General features: G+C 40.8%; 1 protein-coding gene across 5 annotated transcripts in view; it reads left to right on the plus strand.

Annotated features, from left to right (window-relative positions):
- The first annotated feature begins 10,285 nt into the window (after positions 1 to 10,285).
- Positions 10,286 to 24,135, plus strand: part of PROM1 (prominin 1) — a 79,201-nt gene continuing 65,351 nt past the window's right edge. For all 5 annotated transcript variants that reach the window (XM_029910657.1, XM_029910658.1, XM_029910661.1 and 2 more), the window contains exons 1-2: positions 10,286 to 10,363; positions 18,679 to 19,106. In XM_029910657.1, the coding sequence (XP_029766517.1) occupies positions 18,887 to 19,106 (220 nt within the window). In that variant the 5' untranslated portion in view covers positions 10,286 to 10,363; positions 18,679 to 18,886. The remainder of the gene's footprint in view (positions 10,364 to 18,678; positions 19,107 to 24,135) is intronic.

The following is a 24,135-nucleotide window of genomic DNA, read 5'->3' on the forward strand; positions in this document are numbered from 1 at the left end:
CACAGTATATCGGCAAGACATATGTAGATGACAAAAAACTGGCTCCCTCAAGAAACTGTGAAGTAATATATAGCTGGATAAATCCTAAATTTATATGATGACAATCCTTGCTAACCCTCGTGACACTCTCTGATTTTTCTTCTGGAGTAACACAGAACGTTGATATGTGGCCAAATTTTCAAGTGCTGAGCACCAACCACTGGGGACAGATTCTCAAATGTGTTCTACATCGAGCAGATCCTGTTGTTGTAACACTTATTGACAGATTTCAAAAAAGTGCACCACCTATTGTTCTAAGTTTTTTTTTTAAAGTTCAACCACTTGTTTAGGTACCTAAATGGGATTTTGGCAGCTGTTTTGAAAATCTGGTCCCAATTGTGGGTGCTGAGTTCTTTTGAAAATTCTGGCCATGGAGTTTATAAATTTAATATTTATTTTGATTAATCTCATTCAGATTGCACCAAAAACTCCAACTGCAAGGTCCACAAATACAAGATTATGCAACCACTGGAGAACATGTTCTCCTGATTTTTTACGATCCTGTTGATGTCCCACTCTATAAAACTGAAGGACTTGTGCATTTTCAGTTTTCTTAGTGGTTGCACTTCTCTTTGTGCATGCAAATCACATAATTATGCTTGCAGTACACAGTCTTATGTCCAGATGTTGCACAGGCAAATGTGTGGTTAATGCACACTCATTTTGGGTGGCCCACACACTGCACAAAGCTATCACAGTTTGCTTTTAAGACATAATAAGAAAGATATGTGGATTAATCACAAAGAATGCAAGCTACAGAGCAATCAGTTTGTTCACCTCTCCTTTATAATATTCATTTTTCAAAAAATCACAAAATTTCTGTCCCCAATATCAGCTTTTATCTTGGGTGTAAATATATGCTTTGTGTAAAGGATTTTATAATAGAGACTTCTGAATGACCATTTCCCCTTCTGCTATTACCATCACCTTCTTCACCACTGCACACTTTTCAGTACCTCCTACTGTGGCTGTTTGAAGATTAACACATAGCCCTGTCCATCCAACTTAGTCGAACATTACCTGCATTTTTCATGTGAGGGTTCTCAATAGACTGTTCGTTTTTTTCCCATGACATTCATTAACAACAAGTAAGAAAGGTCGTGGAGCCATAGCAAAGTTCACTGACTTAAAGTGTGGTTTTATGCTGAAAAGTGACTATCTAAAAATGACACCTCCTTACTCATCACATTTGCTCCCTCTCGGTTCTGTCTCTTTTGCTGACTTTAGTGGCAAAACTAAGTATTTAAGGTTTTACTTGTTAGCTCTGCAGAGCCAATAAAACTGAGAGCGCGAGTGAGCAGGCATAAGTAACAGGACTGACTGGAATTTAGCAAACTGTTACATTGGTGCAAGCCCCTTGAAGACAATGTGCTTGCACAGGTGTCATTGTGGGCATAATCTGAAAAACATGGAGTTGCACCGGTGTCAAGTGAGGGCCAAAATCGACCTTCTGTTGCTGCTGCTGATATGCAAGATGGAAATAGGAGCCAACTTGGCTCTCAGAGGCTGGGCTGAGTTCACAAAACTGATAGGAAAAACATATTTTTACTTGCAAACTAAGCATACTGAAGAATAAAATAAACATGGAACCTCACAGTGCCATTTTTGAAAAGTCACTTTTCAGACCAGATCTGCACTTTAATACCTGAACAAATATTTCAATTGAGTGAAGAAATACTATTTAATAAAGTATTGGTAGTGTGGTAAGCCCTGAAGAGTATTATTTAAACCACAGGCCTGAAAACACTGGATGAAGATGCATTGGTGCCATTATCTGTGTTTTTAATTGGAGAAACAGGAACAGAGAGGTTAAGTGATTTGCCCAAGGTTACAGACAAAGCCCGTGGCAAAGATTCCTAGTAACATGTCCTATTCAGCTAATTTTGACTATCTGTTATAGGTGAAGTTTTCAGACACATCTATAGTTAAGGCTGCCTAACACTTTCCATAATAAGTCCCTGTTTATAATTTTGCTGGGTTGGAATTTTTCAGGCCAGGTCTCTGCCTCAGGGTGATTTTTTTTTTTTAACTTTCAACAAAAAATGCTTCATCCATGTCGGCCAAGGGTAGGGGAAAATACATAGCTTTTTCAATGTTAAAATAATCTTACATCCATTTAATTGAGCTCTAGCCCCTCCTTGCTTTGAAGCAGAGCTTGACATTTGGCAGGGGAGTCACCCTGGAGTCAGAGACATGCCTTCTTGTTGTCCTTGTGACAATTCCCTCAAATTTGTCTGCTTTATAAGCCTCTGAAAATCATCATTTGCACATACTCAGAGGTTTGCTAGACACTGGCAGTAAAAGTCTGCAAAAATTCCATCTGCCCTGAATGCGCTTCAGCTCAGACTTGATAAGAACCTTCCCTGAGATTGCTCCTTCTGGTTTGCTAGAGGCCAATGTGGAACTGGAAGGGAAAGCAAAAAGGCTGTTTCTCCTGTGCAATCAGTGCTTCCCTGGAAGGTACTTAGGTAGTGTGGAGGATGAGGAAGCCACTTGACTTGAATGCAATAACAAGGCAGAATCAAACAAGGTCGGGGCAGAGGAGGCTAGTGCCAGGGGAAATGGCAACATGCTAGGGGATGGGCAGCAAGGTCTGTAACCAATAAACCACACTCCCCATCAAAACTTGGAACTGACCCTAGGATTTGTGAGCCTGAATATTCCTCTGTGGTCTAGCAAATGGCTGTGAAACCCACTGGCAAAGTGTATGTCTTATCCCCCTCTAGTAGCTTGTCTACTAGCAGATCGCCTTCTACTGCTTCTAGTTAGTTACTCTATTAGACTAAGAGGCTTTTTAAAAAATTTAAGAAATTATAGCCTAACAAATGCGTTAGGCCTCCGAGAGAATTAAATAGCCAGTTACCAGGAGAATTAGAGTGTGGGTCAGGGCTCATACAAAAGACATGCTGATGGAACAAGATAGACAGGGGAACACCTTAACCAGGGGGCGAGGCTACTCAGGAAGACCAGGGCTTTAAAAAGCCTGCTCCTAAGCAACCAGAGGCACTAGCGAACAGGAGCAGCTAACAGGGGAGTTTTGCAAAGTGGGGGGGGGGGCTACATACACTTAACATTCCTTAAACTTCTTTAAACTTAAGCCAAAAAAACACACACACACCCGCGATAAAAACAAAACAGCAACAAAGGAACCAGCTGCAGGAGTAAAAAGAGAATGCAGGCAGAAGTCCAGCAACAGAGTGGGGGCTGCCCAGTTTATTGCACCCAATGCAGCATGTATGATTACCTGCCCTATGGGCAGGTAGCGTATGTGTGCATTCGGTGCAAGGAGCTCCTGGACCTCAGAGACCGCGTATGGACATTGAAGACCAGGGTGGCTGAGCTGGAGGAGCCAAGGGAGACAGAGAGGTACATAGATGAGACTTTCTGGGACACAGTAGAACAGTCCTACCCCCCATCTGATAGCCTCTGTGCTTTTGAGGAGAATGAAAGTCTCAGGGAAGGAGAACATTCAACTGGAGCAGAGGGAAACGATCCCATAGTTGGGACCCTCCTTCCAGATGATGATGTGGTATCCTCTCACACTGAGGATACCTCTCCCGGGGAGTGAACTCCAGTTATTAGGAAGAGATGGGTATTAGTAATGGGCGATTCGATCATTAGAAACATAGATAGCTGGGTTTGCAATGACCGGGAGAAGTGCATGGTGACTTGCCTGCCTGGTGCGAAGGTTGTGGCTCTCTCGAGGCATCTAGATAGACTTATGTGTAGTGCTGGGGAGGAGCCGGTGGTCGTGGTACATGTAGGTACCAATGACATAGGGAAGGATAGGAGAGAGGTCCTGGAAGCCAAATTTAGGCTGCTAGGTAAGAGATTGAAGTCCAGGACCTCCGTGGTAGCATTCTCTGAGATGCTCCCAATTCCACGCACAGGTCCAGTTAGACAGGCAGAACTGCAGGGTCTCAATGCGTGGATGAGACAATGGTGTAGGGAGGAGGGGTGTAGGAACTAGGGAAACTTTTGGGAAAGGGGGAGCCTATGCAGAAAGGATGGGCTCCACCTAAACCAAAATGGAACCAGATTGCTGGCACTTGAAATTAAAAAGGTCATAGAGCAGTTTTTAAACTAAGGGCTGGGGGAAAGCTGAGAGGTGCAGAGGAACACGTGGTTCGGACAGAGACATCCCTTAGGGGAGGATCTACTAATGGAGATTCTCTATGTCCTAGTAAAGAGAAGAGGATGGAAGATGATAAAATACAGGTAGGATCTGATGAGAAGCAGTCAAATGAAAAAAAGTCTCATTAAATTACATCATGTAATGGGAGACAGCTAAAAAGTGACAAGTTTTTAAAGTGCTTATATACCAATGTTAGAAGTCTAAATAATAAGATGGGTGAACTAAAGTGCTTCATATTAAATGAGGATATTGATATTATAGGCATCACAGAAACTTGGTGGAATGACAATTACCGACCACCTAACTAGGATCGTGATAGTGACTGTGAAATGCTCAGGGAGATTAGAGAGGCTATTAAAATAAAAAACTCAATAATAATGGGGGATTTCAACTATCCCCATATTGACTAGGTACATGTCACCTCAGGATAGGATGCAGAGATAAAGTTTCTTGAACCCTTAAATGACTGCTTCTTGGAGCAGCTAGTCCTGGAACCCACAAGAGGAGAGGCAATTCTTGATTTAGTCCTAAGTGGAACACAGGATCAGGTCAAAGAGGTGAATATAGCTGGACCACTTGGTAATAGTGACCATAATATAATTAAATTTAACATCCTTGTGGTGGGGAAAACACCACAGCAGCCCAACACTAGCATTTAATTTCAGAAAGGGGACCTACACAAAAATGAGGAGGTTAGTTAAAAAACATATTAAGAGAACCAAAAAAGAGCTACCGTGGCTAAACAACAAAATAGAAGAAGCAGTGAGAAGCAAAAAGGCATCCTTTAAAAAGTGGAAGTTAAATCCTAATGAGGAAAATAGAAAGGGGCATAAACTCTGGCAAATGAAGTGTAAAAATATAAATTAGGACGGTCAAAAAAGAAGTTGAAAAACAGCTAGCCAAAGACTCAAAAGTAATAGTAATTTTTTTTAAAGTACATCAGAAGCAGGAAGCCTGCTAAACAACCAGTGGGACCACTGGATGATCGAGATGCTAAAGGAGCACTCAAGGACAATAAGGCCATTGGGGAGAAACTAAATGAATTCTTTGCATCATTCTTCATGGTTGAGGATGTGAGGGAGATTCCCAAACCTGACTCATTCTTTTTAGGTGACAAATCTGAGGAACTGTTCCAGATTGAGGTGTCATTAGAGAAGGTTTTGGAACAAATTGATAAACTAACCAGTAATAAGTCACCAGGACCAGATGGTATTCACCCAAGAGTTCTGAAGGAACTCAATTGTGAAACTTTGAGGACTACTAACTGTAGTCTGTGACCTATCATTTAAATCAGCTTCTGTACCAAATGACTGGAGGATAGCTAATGTGACGCCAATTTTTAAAAAGGGCTCCAGATTCGACCCCGGCAATTACAGGCCGGTAAGCCTGACTTCAGTACCAGGCAGATTGCTTGAAATTATAGTAAAGAACAAAGTTGTCAGACACATAGATTAACATAATTTGTTGGGGAAGAGTCAACATGGTTTTTGTATAGGGAAATCATGCCTCACCAGTCTACTAGAATTCTTTGAGGGTGTGAACAAGCATGTGGACAAGAGGGATCCAGTGGATATAGTGTATTTAGATTTTCAGAAAACCTTTGACAAGGTCCCTCACCAAAGGCTCTTAAGCAAAGTAAGCTGACATGGGATAAGAGGGAAGGTGCTCTTATGGACTGGTAACTGGTTAAAAGATAGGAAACAAAGGGTAGGAATAAATGGTCAGTTTTCAGAATGGAGAGAGGTAAACAGTGGTGTACCCCCTGGGTCTCTACGGGGACCCATACTGTTCAAAATATTCATAAATGATCTGGAAAAAGGGGCAAACAGTGAGATGGCAAAATCTGCAGATGATACAAAACTACTCAAGATAGTTAAGTCCAAAGCAGACTCCGAAGAGTTACAAAGGGATCTCACAAAACTGAGTGACTGGGCAACAAAATGGCAGATGAAATTCAAAGTTGATAAATGCAAAGTAATGCACATTGGAAAACACAATCCCAACTATACATATAAAATGATGGGGTCTAAATTAGTTCAAGAAAGAGATCTTGGAATCATTGTGGATAGTTCTCTGAAAACATCCACTCAATGTGCAGCGGCAGTCAAAAAAGCAAACAGAATGTTAGGAATCATTAAGAAAAGCATAGATAATAAAACAGAAAATACCATATTGCCTCTATATAAATCCATGGTACGCCCACATCTTGAATACTGTGTGCAGGTGTGGTCACCCCATCTCAAAAAAGATATATTAGAATTGGAAAAGGTTCAGAAAAGGGCAACAAAAATTATTAGGGGTCTGGAATGGCTGCCATTTGAGGAGAGATTAATAAAACTGGGACTTTTCAGCTTGGAAAAGAGACAACTAAGGGGGGATATGACACAGATCTATAAAATCATGAATGGTGCGGAGAAAGTGAACAAGGAAGTGTTATTTACCTATTCACACAACATATGAGCCAAGGGTCACCCACTGAAATTAATAGGTAGCAGGTTTAAAACAAACAAAAGGAAGTATTTTTTCACACAACACACAGTCGACCTGTGGAACTCCTTGCCAGAGGATGTTGTGAAGGCCAAAACTATAACAGGGTTCAAAAAAGAACTAGATAAATTCTCAAAGGATAAGGTCCATCAATGGCTATTAGCCAGGGTAGGGGGGGATGGTGTCCCTAGCCTCTGTTTGCCAGAAACTGGGAATGGGCCACAGGGGATGGATCACTTGATGATTACCTGTTCTGTTCATTCCTTCTGGGGCACCTGGCATTGGCCACTGTCGGAAGACAGGATACTGGGCTAGATGGACCTTTGGTCTGACCCAGTTTTTATGTTCTTATGGCTTGAGGATTATGCTGGGACTCAAGTGAGAGATAGGTGCCCAGGCACCAGCCTGAGCGAGCAGTGCTCATGCACAGAGGCAGACACATAGGCGCTGAAGCCTAGGGAACTTGTACAGTGAAAATTTAGGTGCTGAGAGATTTTAGGTGCCTCCAGAGTTGGGCAGCAGTAAAGCAAGGGTTCTGAGGATCACAGTGCTGCTTAAATATTGGACTTAGGTGCCTAACATGGGCAGTCATTTTGTGGATCTGGGCCTTGAGGACCATTGCGAGCTGCTGTAAGTTGGTGCTTGCCAAGTTAGGCTGCTTAAACTTGTTCCAGGTCAGAAAATCAGGGGGACATTACTGTCTGTTAGTTCTCAGCTTTCTTCTCTTTTCCCCACTCTTCTGGGCTGCACTTGGGGAGCTGCCTAGGGCAAGGGAGCCATCACTTGCTAGGCGCTTTCCTAGACTCAGGCAGAACCAGTTGAGCTCCCACCCTGCTATCCCTCATCCAACAGGAACAGAGCAATCAGAATTGTTCTCTTCTCCCTCCCCTGAGGTGCAGCAGGAATCAGTAGGGAAACTGCTGAGCAGCTGTAGCAGGGAAAGGTCAGCAGCTGTTCAGAGTGCTCTTGGATCACATCAGAGCTGCTCCTGGAGTTGCAGGCAAAGCAGTAGAAGGCAGATGGTGAGGTCAGGCCCCCATCCACCATCTCATGGTGATAAGGCTAATTCAAACATTTCCATTTAAAAATCAGTGTGTCACTCAGCAAACACATTTTCAATTGATAGTCCAATACAAATTATCTTGACAGTCACTTTCAAGTGCCTCAAGACTAGACACCTGTAGTATAAGGAAACCCAAACATAACTGGAAAGTTATACCTTTCTTTCATTCACCACCCTATACATCAAAAGCTGGGAAAGATGTTATGCATTGTTCATTTTGAATGGAAGGCATGGACTTGCCTAACATTAGCAAATTAGTTTCATTGACAAACTTATTTTTGAAAAAACTAACTCTATTTTGTGAAAATTAGCATATCTGCCTATAATTCCATGTAAGTACTTCAGAAGCAACCCACTTACAGGGATATGCGAACTACTGTTGTTTTTCATATAATAGTATAGTTGTAGCTCACCATTGATGAGCCAAATGAAAACTTGAGTTTCTTCTGGCCAAGCAGAGCTAAATTTAATTTATATCTGACTTCTCATGTCACCCTCACCCTCAGGGTGATACATTCTCTCTTCCAAATTTCTGAACTCTCCCCTATGCATCCCTGCAATTATTTATCTCTGTAACTGTATGACTTACCTCTGTAGCCTGTAGGTACAATAATCAAACTTGCACTGAAATTTTGCCTTTCCATTTTATTTTTATATGGGGCAAAGGAATCAAATTCAGTAGATAGTTTGAAAAAAAGTTTTGGGTGCTCATGACCTGCATTTGCTATTTGGAAACAAATGTTGCCCAATCATTTGTGCCTATTTTAGGTGATGTACTATTGAATCTGAACTCCTCATTCTCTAGTTCATTCTTGAATGCTTCCAATTTGGCTGCTACACGTTTATTTTCCCTGAGGATATTTTACTGCTGTAGATCCTGTCCTTTGAGATAGCTGTGTCCTTGGTTTCTTTCCACCTCTGTCAGTTATTTCTATCTGCAAACAGAGTGAAAAAAGGAAATAAAAACCTTCTATTTTTTTTCAATGTTTTTAGGGATATCTAGGGCAGCGTTCTGATCTCATTTCACCAATGTAAATTCTTACTGTGCCATGAGTGCTGAAAAGTGAGACTGACTCTGTGAAAAGTGCACAAGAATTATTCCTACCAGTTATGTTTTGATATTCCAGTTGGGGAAAACCCAGTTGGAGAAGCGTTATTTACCCCTTCATACAATGCAAGAACTGGGTGTCACCCAATTAAATTAATAGGCAGCAGGTTTAAAACAAACCTAAGAAAGTACTACTTCACACAAAGCAGAGTCAACCTGTGGAACTCATTGCCAAGAGATGTTGTGAAGGTCCAAAATATAACCAAGTTCAAAAAAAGAATCAGATAAATTCATGGCTGATAGGTCCATCAATGGCAATTAGCTAAGATGATCAGAGATGGAACCCCATGTTCTGGGTGTCCCTGAACTGCTGACTGCCAGAAGCTGGGACTGGACAACAGCGGATGGATCACTTGATAAATGCCCTGTTCAGTTCATTCCCTCTGAAGCATCTGGCAACAGCCACTGTTGGAAGACAGGATACTGGGCCAGGTGGACCATTGATCTGACCCAGTATGGCCATTCTTCTGTTCTTAAAACCAAGCTAAAATCTCAAAGCTGCAAATAAAAAAATACACGATGTGTGACAAGGAACACACAAATACAGTCCCTAGAGAATGGAAGTTCTTGCAGATTGACATATAGGAAATAGAGAGTTTGGGGAAATTAATTTGGCTCCCTGTCCTACTGATAAATCACTGGTCTCTTTTAGAAGCCAAAGGAACCACTTAGAAACAAGGACATGAGTCCTGGGAGTAGAAAGTATAATCTTGTTAGGAAACCAGGGCAACCTCAGAAAAGATAAAATAAGATATTGTTCCAAAAGCCAAAGATAGAATTGGCTTTTAATAATGTAATTTACAGGAAAGCATAACTGTGGGATTGCAAAAGAATATTAAGTGCTGCTTTCTTAAACCCCAGAATAGGGGCAGAAGGGCATTCACAAATCACCAATCTAGGGGGTAAAAGTGGGAGGCTGGAGTCAACTGACAAAATTAAACTCTAGTTTCTCCCCAGTTTTTTGAGGTGCTCAGATTTTGGTTCAGCTTACTACGTATTGGGATTCTGTCCCATTGGATCCGTTTTGAGTTTGAACTCTTCACAGCGAAGAGGTGTCTTTTGGGCCCCGGTTTTTGGTTTGCCCCACTGCAGAAATAAGGGGCGATCTGTGAAGACTGGATCCGGAACCCCTGGCCGTTGGAGACCATCAGGCTCCTGCAAGAACCACCTGCACAACTTGGACCCAGCTCTGAAGTTTTAGGAGGCCTAAAGTTCGGGGCGTGCAGCTCTGGGGGGCGGGGTCTCTTTGCCCCCCATACTCGGCTTGCACAGAAAGCAACAGGTGGCCGAGCTGTGCATGCTGCTGGGGAACCCAGCGTGCGGCCCCCTTGCACGACTTCAGCGTCCCGCAGCCCCCGCTCTGCATCATTCATGAGCTGGGTGTGGGGCGCGGGGAGCTGCTGATTGGTGCGTGCGGCAGAGGGCGGCGCCTGCCTGGGGGGCCTGGCGGGGAGGCGGCCGAGTGGGGAGGCTCAGCACGCCGAGCCGGGAGCCGCTGGACCAGCCGGAGCAGGAGCGGGCTGTCCCCGGGGTGAGTGCTCGGCTGGCTCTCCCCGCGCGCCGGCCACTTGCGGCTGCCGTGGTCCGGCTCCCGGCTGGTGCGGCGCGACGGGCTGCTCTGCAGGGAGGGTGGAGACCGCGGAGGGGTCCCAACGCCGCGCAGCCCCTGGTGGGGAAGCTAGGGGGGAGGGGGCTGCACCTAGGCTGCGGGGCAGAGTGCACGGGTCCTGCCCTGCGAGTTGCTGCTATTCCCTGGGTGGCGGGGTCCGCAGGAAGTGCCGGTCGGGGTCCAGAAAAGCCTGGCTGTGGTGTGGCAGCCCATTGGCGTGGGGTATGAGAGGGTATAGAAAACATCGGGGTGTGCGGGAGAGAGGTAACCCCTGTAGAGAATGGAGAGGTACCTCCATAGAAAGCATTGTAGCAGAGGCAGTGCTAGCCCATGGGGGGGCCCTAAGCAGGGATATTTGGGGTGGGGCCTGATCCCTCACCCACCCCTAAAATACGGATTGTGTTATTTGTACAAACCAAAAAAATATGCCAACTTAATACATATTAATCGTTTGTTAAAAAGCCCACGCTCAATACCATGAACAGTATTTTGGGGGTAATACTAAATCAGGACCCCTTTGAGCTTCTTGGGCCACTAATCAATTGCTCAGTCTGCTCATGCCTAGCGCCACCATTTGTAGTGTGCGGGAGAGGGATCCCCTGTAGTAGCCATGGGAGAAGGGAGTGGGACCTTGCTGTAGAAAACAGTGGATGTGGGGTGGAGGGGAGCAGAAGGACCCCCCATAGGAAGCATTGAGGGAAGAGAGGGTCCCTCTATAGAAAACACTATGAAGGGGTGAGGCGTGTATAATGGAAGGGTGAAACATGCTTCCCATTATATAAAGCATTGTGGTGGGACCGTATGTTCTCTGCTGTGAATGAAGATGATTCCTTGGCCCCCTAATGCTGTGTCTGCATGAATTTTGCTGAGAAGGGTATGTAGTGTATGTTGGGGTCATTGACTCTTCCAAAGGAAATGGAGTCAATCTGCGTGTGAGGGTTTGGATGTGAGACAAGCACAAGGCAGTACTGTGGGAGAAAAATGAGGACCTCCAGAGAGATTAACTAGTATACCACACTGACTAACCACACTATGGAGATGAATACGGTGCTGTTTTAGAAACGACTTCATCTAGCAGGTTCAAGAGGTGTGGTTGTAATAAGCAAAACTATGCTGTCGTATCTGCAGTCAAATCTTGAATCCAGATTTGAAGCAGAGACCCAGCCATGCTCACCTCATAGCTTCATATATGTTACAACATTTTATTGTGCTCAAAGGTGACTGTGAAGAGTTGAGTTAGCTTATGAGTTACTGACCATTAGTCACTGTAGTTTAGGACAAATCCTATTGAAAGGTCATGAATGATTACATTCTGGTCCCAGCAGGGTGAACTCAATCATGAAGTGTTTGTTTTGTGGGGTGGAGAAGGGAAGGGGCGGGGGGAGAGGAGTTGGCTCTGTCACCTTCCATGCATCATACCCAGGGAAGAAATTAAGAAAGAAGCCGTAAAATCAGTTCTGTAACTCCAACCAAGACAGAGTTTAACCACAAATCATACTATGTAATTTTTAGAATTAAACTGGTGGAGAGAGGGGGGGAATCCCAACTGTTTAAATATAATTGGGAAGAAGGGGGGATGGTCTTGTCCCATTTGTGCGATATTATGTACGCAGTTATCTGTTGTAATCCATTTTCCTCTGCATTAGAACCTTTCCAGCATACCCCACCAGTTCTGATCTGTCAGCACAGCAGATTTCCTTTTTATGGAATGGCTTCATAATGTTTAATGTTTTTATAATCTTTTATTATTGCTCTACAGTGCCCTCGTAGGGCATGCTTTATAAATATTATCAGAGCAAACAAGCTGATTTTTTTTTTTCTGTTCCACTTAATGAATCTATAATCTAAACATTTGGTCAACTGGCTAAAATTAGAGTAGCTGCCAAGTCTTTCTTTCTTGGGGATGGAGACTGCCTCCCTTGGAATTAATTTTAAGGCAGTTGTTAAAATTCTCACCTCCTTATAAAGGATTTTGCTGTGTTTCAATGAAACACAACGCAATTTTTAAATTTTTCTTTTTAAATCTTTGATTTTTTTTAAACAGATCCAGAAAATGCCATCCTATGTTCTGCATATCTGGCTGCTGTGACTCAAGCCATTCTCCCGTTTTGAACTCACAATATGCATGTTAGATGCAAGTTGAGAATATTCAGTATTAGTTTTCTTTATTGTTTTGCTACTGTGTTCTGCAGTCCCTGATGTTTAAAAGGCGGTTTTTTACCCATGAAAGCTTATGCCCAAATAAATCTGTTAGTCTTTAAGGTGCCACCAGACTCCTGTGGTTTTTGTGGATACAGACTCACACAGTATAACAAGGGGATACCTACCTATGTGTCAGGCATGTCTAAGCTTAACTAATGTAGTAAGGTGACTTGAGAATCTTGGATGAAACGTGCTATATATATGGAGTTAGTATTATAGCATACTTTTTATACAAAAGTTTGTGGCATGGTCTACAGAGTGATAGACCGCAGATGCCCTAGAGTTGGGTGTAGTGCATGGGTGGGCAAACTTTTTGGTCTGAGGGTCACATCTGGGTATGTTCCCAGCCAACGGTAGCTGTGGAGCTGGCACTTGGGGTGGGGGCAGCATGCGGAGCCCCCTGGCTGCTCCTACGTGTGGGGGGGGGGACATGCCGCTGCTTCCAGGAGCCGTACGAAACCATGCCCCCAATCCCGCTCCCCGGCTGGAGTTCCAGAGCGGGACAAGCCCTGGACCCCGCTCCCCAGTGGGACCTCGAGGGCCAGATTAAAACGTCTGAAGGTCCGGATGTGGCCCGAAGGCCATAGTTTGCCCACCTCTGGTATAGTGACTTCTGTACATAGAAAAGTATGAGGAGGAGTTCAGGGGGGAAAAAAAGCCAAAATCTAGTATTTTTAAAGATGAAAACTAATACCTGTGCAAATTACAATGAGAAATAAACTAAATTATTCCATTCAGTTACATTTTATGTAGCTGAACTTAAGGTTTTCATGGAAAACAAGGACATTAAAATGAATGTCTGGTAGCGTGTGAATTAATTAATAAAAATCTGTTAAAATATTATACAGCTCTGTTCCCCTGCCCACACACATACTGAATATGAAGAATCTGTGTATGGCCATGAATGTAGTTCACAAGGCGCAAGAGTAGAGTATAATGTGCCTTTTGTTTCTAATGATACAAAGGTCTTGTGCTATGGTGAAGAGTGTCATAGAAATAAACTCTCATATATGTTTGTAGCATTTTTTTTGTCGCTCTTGCACCTTTGCCTTGGGGATTGGTGGCGTTTTTATTGATTACATATTCTGTGGATAGGTTTCTTTTTCCAACGCTGTCAATCTACTGTAGCATCGTTAGCTAGCAACAAACTTCCAAAAAGTTTTTGTTTGCGTAGCAAGATAAGGAAAACAGAAGGATCCCATTCATAGCCCAGATCCCTTGTGATTTGAGTAGGGGAGCTGTCATTCAGTGAGTGCAATTCCTATTCAGATGCACATTGGCTTTTTGAGCCATAGGATTGGTAACATTTCTGCAAGCTCCTGATTATTATTATTACTATTACTATTGATATAGCGCCCATAATGTGCTGGTGCTTTACAGAGCACTGGTCTTGAAGAGAATTTACACTCTGTTTTTTGAAATAGCGTGGCAAGAAATACCACCTGTTAGAGGGAGGATAGAGACCCCAATAAGGATTCTAGAGGTATTCCTTTTTGATTCCCAAGAGGCTAGGGGAGCGAAAACTATTTTATTTCTAAAGTGTGGTTGCTAAATTTATTTATATTTATAATGATAGCATCTGGGGATTTCATTGGCATCTGTAGAATTGAAGAACATTTATATTCATGTCCTCATAGCAGGGTGCCATTAGTGTCCTGAAATATGGGATTGGACCTTGCATTTTCAACAGCATTCTTCTGTTAAGCCTACTAATCTTTTAATGTTGTTAGTGTATGACGTAATATTTTCATCAGAGTGTCACTGGTGGTAATAGTTGTTTTTCTCCATCAAGAAGGCACCTTCATAGTGCTTTACTTTTGTCTGCATAATTCTGTGAAACTAAACATACTCAGGTTTGGCAATTAAGGGCTCAATTTATCACCCATTGAAGTCAATTGGAACCTTTCCACTGACTTCATTAACCATTGAATCAGACTCTAATTGATTAGCACTCAGAAGCTAAATAATAGATTTACTTGAAAATTATCAGAAAATTCAAATTGCACTCAGAAGTTGTATTCATGGGGCCAAAGTACTATTTTTTTTTTCATACAAAATAAAGAGGTTGAACTTCTGTTAACTTTAAGTGTGAAATAGAACCCAACTTTAATTATGGAATGGTAGGAACATCATAGTTAGAGGCATTCTAAGCAATTTACAGTGTATGCTGCTTGTTACATTTAGTCATAGGGCAGTATATAAAGGGATAAGATAGCAATCCATGATGAAGAAAATTTTGAAGACTAAAGAATGAAGTAAACAAATTGGGGGGGGGAAATATAAGATATCCTTTGGGCCTATATATCTGTTTCGTTCATAGCATAGATGCTTTGCAACAATCAGTTATTGCTTTGAAAACATTGAAATATTTGAATTTATATGTGTAGCTTTTAGACTACTGTATTGAGCGTCATGCTTCAGGGTAGTTGGAAAGACTGCCTTTTTTGAATAAGGCATAGGGTTTTTCAAATATTTAGAGTATTATTAGAGTTGTTCTTTCCTGGCTTTTTCTAGTAAAGATAGGCCAGTTACTGAGAGGAAATAGAAGCTGAACACCATGAAGGGGAGGAATAGTCTTTGTTCCTGGCTCTGATTTTGGATTATTCGGTCTCAGAGAGCTCCTCTAGCTTTTGACTGATATTTTGAACAAAGCATGTTTATCGCTCTTTGCAACAATAAGTAATGGATCTGTGGTGTAGCTTGGTGTAGTCCAGGTTGATAAACTGGATTTCTCCTCAGAACACTTGCTGTGTGTAATTTAGCAGGGGCGATGGAGGATGGGAAAAGGTTCTTAGATTTCCCCATAGCTGTGGTGTACTTCTGCAAGAGAACCCATCACCACCAACACCATTGTAGTTTTCTGCCTTCATGCTTCATCAGACTTGGGTGCACCATGGAGATCTGGGAGACAGGGGTTGTTTGATAATACAAACAATACACATGCTTTACTATTTTACCCGTTGGTCCTCCAGGTGGATGGTTCTTTTCTTCCAGGACGTTCTAGAAGCTCACCAGATTCATGACCCTTCAAGGATGAGCCAGTCTGGGTGGTTCGCCTCTTGCTTGGGAAATAGGGTGACCAGACAGCAATTGTGAAAAATCGGGATGGGGCTGGGGGGTAATAGGCGCCTATATAAAACAAAGCCCCAAATATTGGGACTGTTCCATAAAATCAGGACATCTGGTCACCCTATTGGGAAAGTCATGAACTCTGCTGGGAGAAAGTACTGTTGGACCAGGAAAACAGTAAGCTGCTTATATTCCTCATTTCCACTCATAGGCCAAAGCTCAGTCCAGCATATGGGTCCAGACACAATTCAGAAGAAATTAGTGGTTGACATACATGACAATATATGACTAAGGTGTTACAGGTGTCCTTTATATGTGTATTGATGTCCTGAAGGGCAAGGAATCTAGGAGACTCCAGTAGAGTGCTAGACAGTAGCTTGATTGGCCCCTGTAAGGAGTTTGCAGTCAGTTGAGGGCTGTACGCCAGCAGGAGTCTGGATCTGTCCTGTGCTTGGATTTGTATTACAGATGGATGCTCTTGAAGGATTTAGCCTTTAAGAAAGAGCATTTTTGGCATACGAAGTCACAGGAGAACAGAAATGGCACTCCTCATCTTTTTTGTTTTTGTTTTTCTGCTTATGTTGTACTAAATGGGCAGTACCGGCCAACTGGCCCAGGGCTGAGTTGGCGGAGTTGTCTAACTAGGCCTCAGTGACACACAGGCAAATTCATATGCTTCATTTGAAATGAACAGTATTGACTTTTTGCTTATAGACTTCCTAAGCAGTGAAATTGACATGACTCTTGTATTTTCACTACTGCTCTCAGGTTTCTTAATAAAAGATGTAGAATTGATCAGAGTCTTGCTAATTTCACTGTTTTGGGAAGCTACAACCAGCGGTAGAATCATTAGAGTTGAGTTCACTTACTCAAAAAGACCATACCTCATTGGTTCATGTTGTTATATTATTTATATTACCATAGTGCATCAGAGCCCCAGTCATGGACCAGAACCCCTTTGTGTTAGGCGCTGTAAAAACACAAAACAAAAAGACTGTTCCTACCCCAAAAAGTTTACATCTAGGTATAAGACAAGCGACAACAGGTGAAGCAGACAGACTGGAATTAAAAGGAAACTATGGGACAGTATTGGCCAGCAAGATAGGCAGTGGTCTCAGGTCTATTCTCCTGTTTTTTGTAGGCCTCACAGCAAAGGAGCGTTCTGAAGGAGGATAATGAGTTAGTTTTGTAAATGTTTATGGAGAGTTACTCTCAAGCATGAGGGGCAACATGGAAGAAAGCACAAAGGTGTGTGTTTGAAAATTTTTAACAAGTGGGTGATGGAGGCTGACATGGGTTGAACGGATGTGGGAGTCGACTTTTCAATGCTGAATGAGAGATGATGGGTAGGGTGGCTGTAGGTTACAATAATAAGACAAATAACTGATGTTTGAAATGATAGAGGGAGCCAGTGATGGGATGCAAAGAGGGGTTACATGGTCAAAGCAATGGGCTAGGAAAATGAGCTTTGGAGCAGCACTTTGAATGGATATCAGTGGCCATTTGTCAAGGCCAGAGAGAAGGAGGTTGGAGTAATTGTGATGTGAAATGATGAGAACCCAGAGAGAGGTCCGAGTTGAAGATGACACCCAGCTTACAGGCCTGAGTGACAGGTAGGATTGGTAGTGTTTTCCACAGTGATTTGAGAAAGGGGGCTGCAGGGAGGATTGGTGGGGTGGGGGATTAAGAGCTCTGTTTTAGCCACGTTGAGCTTGAGCTGACAGAGAGCTCTTCATGGATGTCTATCAGAGACAGGCCAAGTTTTTAATTTGGACAGAAGACCGGTCTTTAGTAGAAAGGTAGATTTGTGAGCGTCAGCATACAGATGGTAGTTAAATTTGTGTTTGTGGCTGAGATTACTTTTTGAGAGAGAAGAGAAGGAGGCCAAGGACAGAGCCTTGTGGAAAGCCTTACAGTTAGCCAGAATTTGTGGATGAGACCCATTCGTGCTTTACAGGGAAAGCTTCCTGTCTACCTGTGGCAAGCAGATTTTTTCAGTAATTGGCAGAGAAGGTGTTTCTTGAATCTAGATCATTCAGCATCAGTGAAATTATTTAGCTTCATTTTGGTTACAAATTGAAAGTGCAGAATAACTTACATTACATTATTTGCTATGTTGAAAGGGAAATATGTAATACTAAATATGTGGGGGATTGGTTTTTGGTGGGTATTTTATGTTTGAGGGAATTAAGTATATTAAATTTTAGTATTAGAAAATGCACAAGGTAGATGTTTTAATCCATATTTTATTTTTAAAGTCCACATACCCTATCTGATGTCCCTACAATGTTGTATGCCAGAAATTTTTTTTCCCCATGACCATATGTTACTGACACTATAAAATGAATTGAAAGTTTAAATCCTTCTTTGATAGGTGGTAATCTATGGCTTCTCCGTCAATAAAATAATGCCACAAGAGTAAAGATAAATATGCCTCTGCTAACCTATGTGGGGAAAAAAAAGTTTTGCAACATTGGGAAGTTATGAATTCTCAGGGCAGAGAAGTTCTTTTTTGTATTAATCATCTGCTTATGTATATCAGTCCTTGTGTGGCTGTCTACATGCATTTGGAGTTAATGTTAAAGCATTCATAAAGTGCACTCTGATTATTTTGTGACTAAATACAATACATCTGACTTTATTACAATTATAAGTAAAGTAAATATTTGTTCCTTTGATTTCATTTGCTCTTTATGCTGCAGTCCTAATACTGTGATTTTTTTTTATTTGTTTTATTTTAAAGGCTCAGTCAAAACTGTGAATAATCAGTGATTTCCTCAAGTATTGTGTGTATAATGGATCAGTTTTTTCACACATGGGAATAAATTGGTCTATTCTGCCCTATTTAGCTTGCCAGTATAATCATTTTTGTGTTATATTTCCACATGAGATTGGAGGCATCTCACATTTTCATATCCTCGTGGAGTGAAGGCGCTCATTAAACAGTTGTTTTCTGTCTTTGCCAGAGATGGTGCACTGCCTCAGTTCTGTGAAGAGCTTCCACACCATTCCGAAGTCAGTGTACATTATCCAAGACTAAGCAAAGGACTGAAGACATCAGCTTTTTCCTGCTAACACATCTCACTCCCAGTGAAGAGATTTCTAATGTGCTGAAGATTCCTAGACTTTGGGGGAGCAAAATCTCTACCTCATATTTTATGAATACTTTTAGCCATGGCTGTGGAACTTTGTTTACTGCTGTTGTTGCTTTGTGGAAGTACTGTTTCAGAGGTGCAGCCTTTACACAAACCACCTCCTGGAACTTTGGATTTTGGGTTTGTGCCAGCAAAGACATATGATACAAATGCATATCATGAACCTGGACCAATAGGAATTTTGTTTAGACTAGTCCATTCTTTCCTTTATTTAGTGCAACCAAATTCTTTTCCACAAGGTAAGTATGTAAAATTTTAACTTATTTTAATGACCTACTTTTAAGACATTAATTTTCATAGTAAATAGTGACATCACCACTTAAAAATAGATGATATGTATGGGTTCATTACCAGCAAGCAGTGGGGCTATGAATCTGTAGAAATCACTGGTGTTTGTCAATGATTGAAATCTGCCAATGACATTTTTTTGTATCTCATAAATTTATTCTTTAGCTATTTGAGTTTATTTTATTTTATTATTATTATTATTATTATTTTTTTACTGAAATTTGTTCCCAGCTTCACTCTTTCAGAAGCAGTGGATTCAGAGTAAAGTATAAAATGCCTTGCCTCAGGTTTTAATCTGGGATAACAGTTTAATTATTCTCCTTTGCAGTGGTCATTGTCAGACTGTGACTTTTTACTATGTAATTACAAGATTTGTTCTAGAGATTATTCTGCAAAAGGAACGTCAGTAGCAAAGTAAATACCATGCATTTCTATAGTAGTAATTGTATAGCTACATCTAACTTGTGGCTTATTTGTTTAGCTTTGTAACCTTAAAAACTTAAGGTTTTACTCTCTTATTGGACTATTTCTCTGTCCCTCTCCCCTCTCCCCCCCCCCACACCACTCTGGTTCCCAAAGCTGGAAAAGAAACAATAAATTCTTAAAAGAGAAGTATACATGTTCAAGATTTCTAGATTGTCCATGAAAGGCTCTTTAGTAAGCTCTTGGAGCTGTGGATCTGGTTTTATTACTGGTTTGGTTTTTTCACCACATTTACACCGTCTAGTTCAGGTGTTAAAACAGAATGTCAATAGTGTTTGTATAAATTTGGCATTAAAACTCACAGCAGGCTGAAATTTTAGTGTATGAAATCTGAGCAATATTTTTATTTTGTTTGCTTACAGATTTTCACCAAATTACTTTGTCTGTTTTTAGCTATAGGTGTGCACAAAAAAAACTAGTTTTAAATACTACCTGCATTATATCTTAGAAACCTTTTCAGTTCAAATAATTGAGATTTAGAAAGACAGTAGTTTGTACGTCAGTCCAAATGCTACACTTCTCAGTATAATTACAAGGAGATAAAACTTTCATAATTGGTTATTGCTGTGTATAGTGTCTTCCATAATTTTTTTTTCCAGTATAAAAATATAAAGTCCACAACCATGTCAATGCCTATGGAAGAAAGTGGTCAAAACAAACTTGAATGGGTCTCTAATGTTATATTCAAACCAAAACTTAAAGAATAGGCTAATTCTTCATTTTGACTACCCCTCTGAGTTATTACAAATTCACATAAATACTGTACTGGATCCTGCAAGCCTTATAAGTATCCATTTCTCATATTAATTATCCAATTGATTTTAATGAAATTACTCTTGTGAATATGGGTACCAGGAATGGGTCCTATAAACATAGATGCAAATTGTAAGTTTATGGGGACTAAACTTGTAAATACTACCAGGCATAGGGTTTATGACCATTTTTGTAATCCTATGGGACTACTTAGAGTAGTAAATTCTATACCCAGTGGTAGGTGTTTACAAGGTTAGTCCCATGGAGAACAAGTAGATACCTAAACATAAGTTCTTTGTTCTTATTTAACATGTGCTTTTCTTTTCTTCCCCCCCCTCCCCTGATATTTTTCAAAACATAGTTTCTAATGTTTGCATTATGTAAAGTCTATTTTGTTCTCCCCCATCCCAAAATTTAGATCTGAAGGATGATGTGGATTTCTGAGTTGTCATCATGTAATTAGTTTAATCCCATAATCTGTTTTACCATATGCTGTTCTATTTCATATCTAATGTATTAATTATGAGGTTACTTTTTAACTGTTCATAAAAAAAAAAGACACTGGAATAGAGCTTAGTCCAATCAAGAGTTGAAAAACACAGATAGTTTTTAGGTGCACATATACCTTTACACAACCTCTTCCAGAGTGTTTAACTGTCAACTTTGTTGCTACTAATTATGCAGAGGCTTCAGAAGAGTTTAAATCTTAGTGTAAGCTGTGGGTATTAGCCTAGTTTTCCCCTGAACCTTCATGTAATCAATGTGTGTTGTTGCTTTATAGCCAGAATTAAATATAATTAATAAATGGTAATGATCATTGAAAGGTCCGAAAAACATAGCCGTTCAAATAGCAGTTGAGAAATGGGGAGATTGCTAAGAGTCCCACTTCCACCTTTGACCTTTCTCTTTGTTCACCTGTAGTACATGGCCTGCTAATTTTCCTTGTTAGTGCTAGAGAGGGATTTCTTTAAAGGTACTGTTTTAAGACTTGGGGCTTGTCTACACTGGCAATTAACAGTGCTGCAACTTTCTCGCTTGGGGTGTGAAAAAACACCCCCCTGAGCGCAGCAAGTTGCAGCGCTGTAAAGCACCAGTGTAAACTGTGTCCCAGCGCTGGGAGCTACGCCCCTCATTGAGGTGGAGTTTTTTTTTTTTTTAGAGCTCTGGGAGAGACCACACAAGGCATGTTAAAGCGCTGCCAGTGTAGACTAGCCCTTAGTGACTCTTACTATTTTAAATTGCATGTATGTATTCTTACTGTGTTTAAACCATTTATCTGCTTGTAGTAATGTTCAATAAAGCTGAATGTTTCAAGGCCAGCCAATGCAGATGTAACATGCTTTCAAGCAACAGTAAGCAATTAATAAGGAAGCTATTGCTAACTTTGTGCCTCATGGCAAATGGCAGTGGTACAATATTCAGTGGTGTAGCTGTGATAGTCCCAAGTTTTTAGAATGACAAGGTGGTGAGGTAGTATCTTTTATTGGACTAACATCTGTTGGTGAGTGAGACAAACTTGAGTTTACACATAGCTCTTCTTCCAGTCTATGAAATAAATTGGCTTCCTATGGATGCTATGTTAGAGAAAGCTTCTTTTTAAAAGTAATCTAAGTCTTAGAAGTTACAGATCTTGCATTCTAGATAATAGCAAGTTAGGTGTAGGTGAGAGAGGTGGATAACTGTCATTGGTTTGCAGAAAAAAATCAAGTATACATCTTTTAAAAATAAAAATAGAAATCCTGACATGTTTAATGAATGTTATGGTGATTGGGATCAGAATAAAAATAGGAAACAGATAATTCTGTTGGCTATTTTGACAAAAATAATTGAAATTGCAAAATGGGTTACTGTAGAAACATGGATAAGATTTGTGTGGCAAAGTGCTGTTTTACTAGATTGCCTTGTGTGGGTGCATAGTAATATTTCAATAATTTTAGATATTTTTAAGAAGTTCTGTGTAATTATGATTTGCGTTGTAAGTGAAGAAAACAGGAGAAAGTTGTTTGTGTCTGAGTAAAGATAATATCAGAATGACGTGTGTGTGTGTGTGTGTGTGTGTGTGTGTGTGTGCGTGTAAGTAATAAAAATAATGCTCCAAATGGTAGCCTAAAAATGTGGATGCAATCATATTTCAGTTGCAGTTTGCAGTTGCTAGTTCTAAATGTTTTACTCAGCTTCTATTGAAAATTTAAATGGTATCTTGGTTTCTTTGAAATTAATTCATAATTGAAAATAAATGGTCACGATGAGAGTTTCATGGCCATAAATCTAACTTTTAAAAATCATAAGTTTATATAATAGGAAAATTAGTTATGTGATCAAATGTATGTCTTAAGTCTTATACACACTAACAGAATTAAGACAGGGAATTGCAGCACCTCTTCAGTTCACTAATTGTTTAAGTTGCTGAGTTTAAAAGGGCAATATTAAGTACCCACCGTGGGGAAAGAAACTAGTCCTCTAGTTTTTTAAAAATTGTGCATTTTGGTATTTGATTGGAAGGACTGTAGTGAGTATAAGTATTGAGAGCGAAAGTCTGTTTTCAGTTCCACCCACTAAATCCAATTGACTTCACTGGAAATTGCATAGGTGTAAATGAGAGCAGAATTTGTCCTTAGGCATATGATACATAAATATTCTGTGGGGAGATGCTGTGGTCTAATGGATAGAATTGGGATAATGATGCTACCTTCCTTTGTAAAGTGCTTCGATATCTGCTGTTGAAAAGCTCTATCTAAATGGTAGGTATTATTATCTCATGTTTTGTTAGTAATGTAACTTAACATTATAATAAATGTTGGCAGTTCCAGGAGAATTACAAACAATTTGTTACTCGACTAAAACAAGATATAAGAAAACAGCCTTTGGGTTTTTTCTTCTCACCAGAGGATGTTGTGAAGACCAAGACTATAACAGGGTTCAAAAAAGAACTAAATAAGTTCATGGAGAATAGCTCCATCAATGGCTATTAGCCAGGATGAGCAGGGATGTTGTCCCTAGCCTCTGTTTGCCAGAAACTGGGAGTGGACAACAGGGGATAGATCACTTGATTACGCGTTCTTTTCATTCCCTCTGAAGCACCTGGCATTGGCCACTGTTGGCTAGATGGACCTTTGGTCTGACCCAATATGGCCATTCTTATGTTCTAACTTGTTGAAAGATGAAACAATCATTTATTAGTGAAACTAAATTAATTTATGATGATAGCATGGTACTAGTGAAACAGCTTGTTTATACCACTTGGTGTGCTATGAGCCTTCAGATGTGAATTTGTTGTATCCAGGGTATGGTCAATATGATCATTTGATTGCTACGAATATCTTAAAGTGGCTTCTGTCTCTGTTCCTATGGAAACCAGTTATTAGTTCCAATAAAATGATGATAATCTGGGATTCATTTGCCAACAGGGTGTGCACAGCAAATATTCATCTTAGAAGTTTTCCTCTTCTAGCTAAAGAGTGAGAAGCCGTTAAGAGAAGCAGGCTAAGGAGAAACACCCATTTGTTTTCCAGTAAAATAAGACAAAATTATAAGCATGGCCCACTGTACTTCACCAGTGTGGTACAGGCAGTGTATTATGGGGTGACTGCATTGTCTGGTGCTAAGGCACAAGACTAGCGAGTTCCAACCATTACCTTCCAGATATGCACCATTTAGAACAAACCAGTTGTTATTGGTGGGGGAGGTGTGGAATGAAAGTTTAAACATAAAAGTAAACTTGTCAAACGTATGCCTTCATGGCAA

The sequence above is a fragment of the Terrapene carolina genome, unplaced genomic scaffold (genome assembly GCF_002925995.2).
Source record: "Terrapene carolina triunguis isolate 2854851 unplaced genomic scaffold, T_m_triunguis-2.0 Scaffold66, whole genome shotgun sequence".
Taxonomy (NCBI): Eukaryota; Metazoa; Chordata; order Testudines; family Emydidae; genus Terrapene; species Terrapene triunguis.